At 36.6% G+C, this 11,839-nt stretch overlaps 1 protein-coding gene across 1 annotated transcript in view; it reads right to left on the reverse strand.

Moving 5' to 3' along the window:
* The window catches only part of LOC107592072 (plectin-like), a 104,789-nt gene extending 95,181 nt beyond the window's left edge, over window positions 1-9,608 (reverse strand). The window contains exons 1-3 of the mRNA XM_016281433.1: window positions 9,131-9,608; window positions 7,915-7,952; window positions 3,434-3,715 (exon numbers count right to left, since the gene is read on the reverse strand). Of these exons, the coding sequence (XP_016136919.1) occupies window positions 3,434-3,715; window positions 7,915-7,952; window positions 9,131-9,281 (471 nt within the window). The 5' untranslated portion in view covers window positions 9,282-9,608. The remainder of the gene's footprint in view (window positions 1-3,433; window positions 3,716-7,914; window positions 7,953-9,130) is intronic.
* Window positions 9,609-11,839: the final 2,231 nt, after the last annotated feature.

Here is an 11,839-nt window from a genome sequence, read left to right on the forward strand (position 1 = left end):
ATTACATCGCTCCATTATTTTTGATGAATAAATAAAAAACAGGTCAGTATATATATATATATATATTTTGTGTCTGTGAATATTAAACTGCAAAAAGACAATTTAAATACGAATGTTCTGCATGTTCATTTGATTACCAGAAAATACACAACACAGACCTTGTGAAAAAAAATATGATTAATTATTATTATTTATTCATTTTAGATGTTTACATTTGGAAAAGCTGTGCTTCCTGCATAAACCTGCCCCTGTTGGTTTGGCAGTACCTTGCTTGCCCTACACAGTTACCTTGTTTAATATCTTAATTCAAGTTATATATATATATTTTGTTCTATTTCTGTTAAGTTATTTATAATAAGTGAAGTGACGTTTACTGTTAAGTGCACTGATGTCAGTCTCATTTTGAATAATAAAGTTTGTTAAATTGTTAAATACCCTGCCTCCACTACATAGGCCTATGTTTGTCACATCATTATAAGTGTTTGATCAACACAATTGAGTTATCATTGCAAAAAAATTGTTTATGTATGTATATATATATATTCGGTTTATGTAGGCTATATACTGTATTCTATAAAGAGTACCAGTCAAAAGTTTGGAGACACGAATGGGAAGTGTGTCCAAACTTTTGACTATACTGTACTATAATATAGCCTACACAAAGAATATTGGCCGATATATCGGTATTGGTCTTTTTTTACTCCCTAATATCGGCATCGGCCCACAAAAAACCCATATCGGTCGGGCTCTATTAATAATAGCAAAAAACAAATCATGGTTCATAGCAACATATTAAATTAAAGACTACTGGCAATAAAAAAATAGAATAAAATAAAATAAAGGATGTGCCATTAAATGTGAAGAAAGCTACACTCTTCAAGCAACAGGGTTTCAAGGACATAAAACCAAAGCTTTATGCTGCTTTAGTAATTAAAAAAACAATATTAAATTTACATTTAGTATTTTTTATATCTCTTAATCTCCATTAACATAAAACACAAAAAGCACCTACAATAAAATATTTAAGGTGTGTTTTGAACAGACACCTTAATAAAAGTCAAAAAGTCAAAGGTGTCAAAACGGATTTGTTTTAACAAGAGGAGACATTCAGATTTGCCATTGCCATTCTCACCTGTTCAGCAGAAGCTGAAGTCACGGTACCAGGTGCGATGGTGACTTTCAGGTGCCGTTTGTTTCTCTTCCTCACTGTTGTAGAGGGCTTCTCTTCTTTCTCTTCCTCCTTCTCATCCTTTCCCTCCTTCTTTTCTTCTTCCTCTGTCTTCTTCCCGTGTTTTTCTTTTTCTTTCTTCTTCTGTTTCTCTTGAGAGAAAGGGGTTGCCAGTTTGATCACCCCGACGATCCCCTCATTTAGCAGAGCCGCTGAGACACTCTTGTCCTTCGGCTTCTTCTTCCGCTGAAAAAACAGTGAAATCAGCATATTCATTTGAAAGCTGTAATAAAACCTACAACAGGAACTACCTTTCAAATGTATGCAGGTTAAAGTAATTTTAGCCAAGACAATTCTGAAAAGGCCACAAAAGGGTTATCAGTGGGTTTAGAGAATGTTCGGCTATTTCTGACGCCCACTGCCTGGATCACACAAAGAAGTCCTTATGTGACAGCCTGTGAGTGTGATTAAATCTGTCAGGTGCACAATTAGGAGGCCATTTCTATCAGACAAATACACGTTTAAATAGAAAGCAGGCACAAGAACATTATTCTAGCTGGCTTTTATGTCAAGGCTTGAATCAGGGCTTTTTAATTACCTAATGGCCATTACCAAATGAGATTGCAGTGTTTTTACCTAACACTTAAATCCAGCTATGATCTGACATCCATCCTCACTAAGAAAAACTACAAAGACCAACTTGAGCAGAGCATTAAAGGAATATTACACCCAAAAATGAACAGTCTCTGAACAGAAATCACTTGCTCAGCAATGGATCCTCTGCAGTGAATGGGTGCCGTCAGAATGAGAGTTCAAACAGCTGATAAAAACATCACAACAATCCACATGACTCCATTCCTTCAATAACATCTTGGGAAGTGATAAAGAAACAAACTCCTCTACATCTTGGATGGCCCGAGGCCGAGAGGAATGTAAATTTCCAACAAATTATAATTTCTGAGTGAACTATTCCTTTAAATAAACACTACTGTTTAAACACTAAAGGAGGAAAATGGACATTTGTTTGCCTTGACATCATAGGAGACAAACGCAAGAACTAAAGCGTATTTTTCCTCCCTCACAAGACACATCATGTACAGCCGCAAAAAGTACTTGGAAGCTTAATTCATAACTGAACATCATTGTATTAGATACAAAAGATCAAACCAAGTAGCATAAATACATGCATCATACAAATGAGGCAAGTTTTCTCAGAACTAACTTCACTTTTTTTGCTATTACTTTTAACTAATGAGTGGTAAAGTAACAATAATGGGTGTAATTAATATATAAGTCACTTGCTGCGATCTATTTTAATAAAATTCATACAATTTCAAGTGTCCAAATTCTGAAAAGCTGTGCTTCCTGCATAAACCTGCCCCTGTTGGTTTGGCAGTACCTTGCTTGCCCTACACAGTTACCTTGTTTAATATCTTAATTCAAGTTATATATATATATTTTGTTCTATTTCTGTTAAGTTATTTATAATAAGTGAAGTGACGTTTACTGTTAAGTGCACTGATGTCAGTCTCATTTTGAATAATAAAGTTTGTTAAATTGTTAAATACCCTGCCTCCACTACATAGGCCTATGTTTGTCACATCATTATAAGTGTTTGATCAACACAATTGAGTTATCATTGCAAAAAAATTGTTTATGTATGTATATATATATATTCGGTTTATGTAGGCTATATACTGTATTCTATAAAGAGTACCAGTCAAAAGTTTGGAGACACGAATGGGAAGTGTGTCCAAACTTTTGACTATACTGTACTATAATATAGCCTACACAAAGAATATTGGCCGATATATCGGTATTGGTCTTTTTTTACTCCCTAATATCGGCATCGGCCCACAAAAAACCCATATCGGTCGGGCTCTATTAATAATAGCAAAAAACAAATCATGGTTCATAGCAACATATTAAATTAAAGACTACTGGCAATAAAAAAATAGAATAAAATAAAATAAAGGATGTGCCATTAAATGTGAAGAAAGCTACACTCTTCAAGCAACAGGGTTTCAAGGACATAAAACCAAAGCTTTATGCTGCTTTAGTAATTAAAAAAACAATATTAAATTTACATTTAGTATTTTTTATATCTCTTAATCTCCATTAACATAAAACACAAAAAGCACCTACAATAAAATATTTAAGGTGTGTTTTGAACAGACACCTTAATAAAAGTCAAAAAGTCAAAGGTGTCAAAACGGATTTGTTTTAACAAGAGGAGACATTCAGATTTGCCATTGCCATTCTCACCTGTTCAGCAGAAGCTGAAGTCACGGTACCAGGTGCGATGGTGACTTTCAGGTGCCGTTTGTTTCTCTTCCTCACTGTTGTAGAGGGCTTCTCTTCTTTCTCTTCCTCCTTCTCATCCTTTCCCTCCTTCTTTTCTTCTTCCTCTGTCTTCTTCCCGTGTTTTTCTTTTTCTTTCTTCTTCTGTTTCTCTTGAGAGAAAGGGGTTGCCAGTTTGATCACCCCGACGATCCCCTCATTTAGCAGAGCCGCTGAGACACTCTTGTCCTTCGGCTTCTTCTTCCGCTGAAAAAACAGTGAAATCAGCATATTCATTTGAAAGCTGTAATAAAACCTACAACAGGAACTACCTTTCAAATGTATGCAGGTTAAAGTAATTTTAGCCAAGACAATTCTGAAAAGGCCACAAAAGGGTTATCAGTGGGTTTAGAGAATGTTCGGCTATTTCTGACGCCCACTGCCTGGATCACACAAAGAAGTCCTTATGTGACAGCCTGTGAGTGTGATTAAATCTGTCAGGTGCACAATTAGGAGGCCATTTCTATCAGACAAATACACGTTTAAATAGAAAGCAGGCACAAGAACATTATTCTAGCTGGCTTTTATGTCAAGGCTTGAATCAGGGCTTTTTAATTACCTAATGGCCATTACCAAATGAGATTGCAGTGTTTTTACCTAACACTTAAATCCAGCTATGATCTGACATCCATCCTCACTAAGAAAAACTACAAAGACCAACTTGAGCAGAGCATTAAAGGAATATTACACCCAAAAATGAACAGTCTCTGAACAGAAATCACTTGCTCAGCAATGGATCCTCTGCAGTGAATGGGTGCCGTCAGAATGAGAGTTCAAACAGCTGATAAAAACATCACAACAATCCACATGACTCCATTCCTTCAATAACATCTTGGGAAGTGATAAAGAAACAAACTCCTCTACATCTTGGATGGCCCGAGGCCGAGAGGAATGTAAATTTCCAACAAATTATAATTTCTGAGTGAACTATTCCTTTAAATAAACACTACTGTTTAAACACTAAAGGAGGAAAATGGACATTTGTTTGCCTTGACATCATAGGAGACAAACGCAAGAACTAAAGCGTATTTTTCCTCCCTCACAAGACACATCATGTACAGCCGCAAAAAGTACTTGGAAGCTTAATTCATAACTGAACATCATTGTATTAGATACAAAAGATCAAACCAAGTAGCATAAATACATGCATCATACAAATGAGGCAAGTTTTCTCAGAACTAACTTCACTTTTTTTGCTATTACTTTTAACTAATGAGTGGTAAAGTAACAATAATGGGTGTAATTAATATATAAGTCACTTGCTGCGATCTATTTTAATAAAATTCATACAATTTCAAGTGTCCAAATTCTAGGGATGCACCGATACCACTTTTTCTAGTACTCGCCCGATATGATACTTTTATTTTTGGTACTTGCCGATACCGAGTACCGATACCAATATTTTCATTGCATTTGTAAATTTTTAAATATTGGGTACAGAAACCAAAAGAGTATATGTATAATGTTAGTTGGTTAACTTAATTTATCAAATAGATAGTCAAACCAAAATTTATTCAGACACCTTCAACATTTCTCACATTATCACAGTTTATTCATATAGTTTAGAAAATGGTAATAAAATATGACAAGAACTCAGAGTTAAACTCTGTCAGAACAAATTCAACTTGATAATGTCAGATAACTTTGATAGAAAGGTATGTAATGGATTACAATAAACCAAAAATTATTCATACAGCTGTCAATATTTACACAACTATCAATACTTTGTCGGGTGACCCTTAGCCTTAATGGCAGCACAGTCTCTCCTGGGCATGCTGTCAACCAGGTTCATGCAAACCTGAACGTCAATTTTTTTCCCAGACCCAGATAATTTTTGGTCTCAAATTTGTATACATTTTATTGGTAGTCCACTGTATGAAGAATTTTTGGGTATAATATCACAATTTAGTTTCTTTTGCTATCCTCACTTTACATAAATGAACTATAGTTTCCTACACCCACTAGTAAAAAAATATAAAAAGTTATATCGGGTCTCTGAATAATTTTTGGTTTGACTGTATATCCTTCTGTTATTTTCACACTTAATTATGCCCATTAAAATGTATTTTACAAGTTTTTGTTACTTTCACTGTAAATTTTTTTCTCTCTCTATGGTAGCCTACATCAACTTTAATTTAATAGCATTAGAGCTGCTCCATTGCAGCGGCTTAGTACTGTAATCACGCGATTTGCTGTAAAAATGCAGGGAACCACTCGCTATAAATCTCCTAACTGTGATATTTTCAGAAATAGAAGTCGCGTTTTTTTCCCATCTGAAACGTGCAGCAATTTATTTTCCAAAGCCACTCATATAATGCAGAAACACTCAAGCAAGCAAAACACAAAGTGTGCACGTATTTGTACTGGTGCAGAATGAGAGGGACAAGTACAGTACAGCCTAGCACATTTCACACAGGCTGCTAGATTCACTTTCGCCAGAAAGTCGTGTATGCTTAAGGGTGAAAATAAATTATGTTTATAGTGAATGCCCTTATAAATTGTCTTATATTTACGATTTAGTTTTAATCCAAATGATGCGTGCTAAGTGAGCGAACATCAATAAAGATCACACAACAGAAGTGCGCGCTCTCTCTCTCTCTCACTCCCTCCCTGCCTACCATTAAGTAACTTGTGCATTGTTTTACTTACATCTTTTTGACATATCCGACCGAACTACAAACTTTCCAATGATGTCTGTAAAAAAGCGATATTCACTCAACAAGCTCACGCATCTGCGCCGCCGCACGCTCAATCCACTCAGCGTGATTTGCTCATCAGCTGGCGCAAATCAGCTATACAGGCATTAATACTGAATGTTTTATATTCATTGCATACATATACTTCGTAGACATCTACTCTAATAACTCCATTCTGCTGTCTGTTGTCGGTGTTTCTTTGTCTGAATATGGCTCTTCTCCCATGCTGTGTGGTATCGGGGCATTTTAACGAGTAGGAGTACAGGAGCTCAGTATCGGGCCCGATACCGATACCAGTATCGGTGCATCCCTAACAAATTCTTTTTGGTGCCACTGCAAGGTATTGCATTTTAGAATCAACACAGAAAATGCAAGAAATTGTATTGGAAAATAATGTTTTTTTTACTCTAATCTGGATTATTGCAGTACTCAGAATAAATGATTATGGCCATCATAATTTTGACCATCTGCTCCGTAAATTGCACAAACAAATCTAATATATAAACTTGATCTGCCTCTTCTCTCGGGCTGTGAGATAATATCATTTGGATCTGTTTTTCTCTCTGTCCACTTAGAGAACAGGGGAGGAAACAGCCTTTTGTTGTCCTATAACAGTGTGCAGAGACAGTGTCTCCATTCATGCAGACAGAGCTATCACAAGCCATCTCTGTCCGGCAGTCTATTAAACCAGCATGAACACAAGCCTGCACTGACAACTCACCCATAGACTCAATCATCTTTGTCTTATAAAGCAATTATTATGTGTTCATCATTCATAAATTATAAGTAATAGTGCATGTACACAGCTGTTTTACTGTGTGCCTACATATACTGCGTAAACTGTGAGATTCTAAGATGTTTTTACCTGGATATACAATCATTTGCATATTTAATTATAGCAAAGTAGTACCACAATCAATTATAGCAAAGTATTTTTCTACAATATATATAAAAAGGGTTTTGGATCACTGAAAAGTTGCTGAAAGACCTGTGTAAAGTGTCATCAAAAGGCTTATTTTACAATACTGGCCTCTAGAGGCTGCTGGGTAAAAAGTACATATTCCTAAGGCCTACGCATATTCGGAATGGCATACTAGCATGCTAATATTACTGTTTTTGCAGTATGCATGCTACTGTTCAAAAGTTTGGGGTTGGTAAGATTTTTTAACGTTCTCGACAGTCTCTTATGCTCCCCAAGGATGCATTAATTGATTAAAAATACAGTAAAACATTAATTTTGTGAAATATTATTACAATTTAAAATAACTTTTCTATTTTAATATATTTTAAAATGCAGTTTTTGCTGCAATGCTTTTATAGCAAAGCTTTTTTTTTTTTTATCAATCATTGCTACAATCTTAAAATCACCTATTATGCTGATTTGGTGCTCAAGAAACATTTCTTGTTATTATCAATGTTGTGTTGCTTAATATTTTTGAGGAAACCTTTGCAACATGCTACAGTTTTAAACGTTTACCATTACATACTGCTTCAGATACAATTGCAAACGTTAAAAATGGAAGTATGCGGAGTATATTAAGCAGTATGAAGCATGCTAGTATTCCATTCTGAACATAACCAAGAATTTATGTTCAATTGTATCTGCACACTACATATATGCAATTTGTGTTGTATGAGAGTCTTGAATACTAATGCACTTAGACAAATATAATTTCAGCATCATTAACTTAATAACAGAGGATGACGTACCTGGCTCTGGTGCTTTGTCTTTGACTGTTTCTCCATGGCTGAAACAGAAACACAGTAGTAAATTAGTTAAAGGAAGCTCACGTGGAGGATATTAAACTATGATGTCTACCCAACCGAAATACTAAATATAAAGCTTCTCAACTGTGCGTCACGATATTGATTGAAACATTTCATAAGGAGGTGTGTGCATTTGTTTTTTTGGAGGTAAATACACGTATATATAAACACACTGGCAAGTATATAGGTTAGAATTGTGTGCAACTGTCAAAATCTCTGTCACAGAAATCATTTAAACAGCTTTGAACCTTGACCCCAGATCTTAGAAGAAACTAGTTATGTGAACATTCTTCACTCTTTCAAGCTCAAATGCATGTCAGACCTTCAATGTTTTCTTTGAAAACACATGGCTGCTACATAGCAAAATCTCCAGAGTGAAATCAACTCTGCTCAGAGTACATATTGTCCCAATCTACAGAGTGTTAAAGTAACACTGAAGCAGAGTTACCACTGTTGAGGATTATGTGATATGAAATCTTCAACATTGTTATCAGCGGGTTTTCTTTACTAATGCTCACTCATCAATTAATTAATTGCTTAATTATCCCATTAACTTAAACTCAGCTTCAGTGTTACTTTAACACTCTGTAGATTGGGACAATATGTACTCTGAGCAGAGTTGATTTAACTCTGGGGATTTTGCTGTGTACGTTTATGGAAATCTACAGGAATGTGTTTCATTTATTCAAAGAATACACAACTGACAGATTTCACTGAAAGCTACAATTAGTACGTCCAATTTAACAACCATCGCTTTGTGGTCTCGAAATAACTTTCTCAAGTGGGTCTTTTTAAAGCATTTCAGATCTTGGTTTGGACAAAATCTGCAACGGCTGCCATTGCGTAACAATCAAAGGAACATTTCATTTAGGGATACTGCTTGACAAATAGTAAACTGTGATTTGAGGCTTCAAAACGCCCCTTCAGATGACGTCAAATAAAGAGTGCATGACAGTGAACACACAACTCAACCACTTTTCCATGCTGTGCCTACTAAAAACAGCCAGTCAATGGAAAACCAGCATTTTGTTGCCACTGCAAACACTTTTTTCCCCTTCCTTAAACTCTCTGTATCTACTACTGATCCGGAAAGAGCTGAAGAACATCAGCAGGAACTGATTCCAGGTCAGTTGAGTGAGAATAAAAGCAGCTATATTACCTGAGAGGTATCTCTCCAGTGGGGAGGTGGAGCTTCCCCAGCAGCAGAAGAACAAGCTCCAAATCAGGACGGTGGCCAATACCAGCACAATCACCCAGAGCAGCCGGGCCAGAGCCGGGTACGCCAGGGCCCAATCTTGCAGCGAGTCCATACTTAGCCACTTTTCCTCTTCCCTTCTCTGTCTACTCCCTCTTTCCTCTTGTCTAGCTCCTGTGGTTGCTTCTCAGTGGCAGATGGGCAGCAGCTGTGCAAGGCCACAGCCCACGTCAGCTCTGGAGGAGTGCGTATACGAGCGTGCGCGTTTTCTTCACTGAGCCGAGCGGCACTCGCAACCCTGCCTGGAATATCCAGCAGCCACTCCCAGGGCAAAACATCTCTCACTCACATACACACACCCTCATTTCACTCCGGCTCCGAGACCTGTTGGTTAATGGTAGGTAGGAGCAGAGAAATGCACCCGAGGCGATTTAAAGCGACAATGTAGTTCACTTACTAGGTGTGCGTATAAAGGCAGAGCATGGAGATAATGAATGCAAACAGTGGCCTCGAAATGTGTTTGGAAACTTGAGTCACACTTATAAAAAAGATCTTGATGGGAACTGATTACATACAACGGCTTAAAAAAAGACTGAGATTAGTCATTGCTAAAACGGTAAAGTGGTTAGTTCTGAGAAGGTCTCTAGAATCATATTCACACTTTAAAGTGTGACATCCGCAGCTAAACACTTTTTAGGCTTACCGTTTATTTTGTGATGAAGCAATTTATGAAAAAAATATTCTTCATCCCATTCAAAACTGGATTTGATGCTTTTACTCGGAGGTACACTATTGGTCAAAAGTTTGGAATAATTTGAGAGTACGATTTTGTTTTTTTTTAAAGAAATTATTAAATTTATATAGGATGGAATTAAATTGATCGAAACTGACAGTCAGGGCCGTCCTTAGGGGGGTGCAACTGGTGCGGTTGCACCGGGCCCCGCGCTTGAGGGGGCCCCACGGCGAACGGAACGTCACAAAAGATTTATATTCCAAATACTGTTCTTTGAACTTTTTATCAAAGAATTCTTAAATAAAAACAATTAAGCAGCAAAAACAAACAATTGATATAAGAACCATATTAATAACCGGCACAAATTGAGAACCAAAGCAGCATATTAGAATGACTTCAGAAGGATCATGGCTGCTGAAAATTCTATTTTGCCATTACAGCCATTTTTAAAATATAGTATTAATATAAAACAGTTCTTTTAAATTGTCGTAATATTTCACAGTGTTACAGGTTTTACTGGATTTTTAGTCAAATAAATGAAGTCTTGGTGAGCATAAGACAATCAGTCGTAATTATTCCAAACTTTTTAACGGTAGAGTGGATGCATTACAGTCTCTATTTTGATGAATAAACCAAACTGATCAGGTTCCAGGAAACATGCATACAGTAAGTTCCAAACAGCACATTTTCCACAAGCATTTTGTCTGGAGTTTGGATGAAATATAAAAATAACTAAAGGAAAATCTGCCATTCAGAGGAAGCTGGTCATTTATGAGTCACAACAGGATCTTTCCATCTCGGTTTGCTTCTTTGACAACACACCCTGTTTTCACCCTCTGGCCCAAAATTACCTGGTGCCCCCAAAATCAAACACAGACGCCCAACATTCCTAGGTCTTGGCTTGTAAACACACGGGAAAATCAAGAAGGCTTTAAAAGACATGATGATCAGTCAGGCAGCTGGTAATGACTGGTTTGCGGCTGTCTTTGGGTGACTAGTCAGACGATGGTGGAAAAGTTAAGTCACTGCTGCCACCTACTGGATGAGACATGAGCTGAGACATTGCTTGCGCATATTCTGAGATGGTGCTCACTGCAGAACACAAGATCCAGGGGGCGAGGTTGGATCCAGATCCAACTCCTCCCACCTTACATATACATAAACCTACCCGTCTCCACCCCCTGATCCCTAAACCCACCCATCTCCATCCCTAGATGTGGATCCAACCCCGCCCCCTGGATCTTTGTTCTGCAGTGAGGGGCTAGTGGCATATTCTTGCCATTACTGAGTAATTACCACCACAGACTTGATACAAGGCTCCAACACTTTATGACCAAAGTGATTTTCAAATCCCTTTTCATTCATTTTCTTGATTGCATACATTTCTTTTATGACTTTGTTAGAAGATTGGTCCTAGAGTCTAACCAATGAAATGCTTTTGAATAGTTTTCTATTAACAGTTCTAAAGTTTGCAGTCAGTAAGGTTTGTTTTTGTTGATTTGTTGTTTATTTGTTGGAAAGAAAATAATTTTATTCAGCAAAAGTGAGAGATAGAGGGGGTAAAAAAACCTTTAGGTTGTTCCAAAAATGTAGGCTATTTGAAATAAAGGGGGTTCTTTTTCATTTTCTATTCACCAAAGAATTATGAGGGAAAAACTATCAAGGTTTCCAAAAATATTAAGCAGCACAACTGTTTTCAACATTGATAATAAGAAATGTTTCTTGAGAACAAAAGCAGCATATTAGAATTAATTCTGAAGGATCATGTGACACTGAAAACTGTTATGAAAATGTAATGAGTAATGGCTGATGAAAATTCAGCTTTGCCATCACAGGAATAAATTACATTTTAAAATATATTAAAATAGAAAACAGTTGTTTTAAATTGTAGTATTTCACAATATTGCTGATTTCACTTTTCTTTAAAAACATTTTTAAAA

This window comes from Sinocyclocheilus grahami, unplaced genomic scaffold (assembly GCF_001515645.1).
Source record: "Sinocyclocheilus grahami isolate Dianchi unplaced genomic scaffold, SAMN03320097.WGS_v1.1 scaffold149.1, whole genome shotgun sequence".
In the NCBI taxonomy this organism is placed as follows: Eukaryota; Metazoa; Chordata; class Actinopteri; order Cypriniformes; family Cyprinidae; genus Sinocyclocheilus; species Sinocyclocheilus grahami.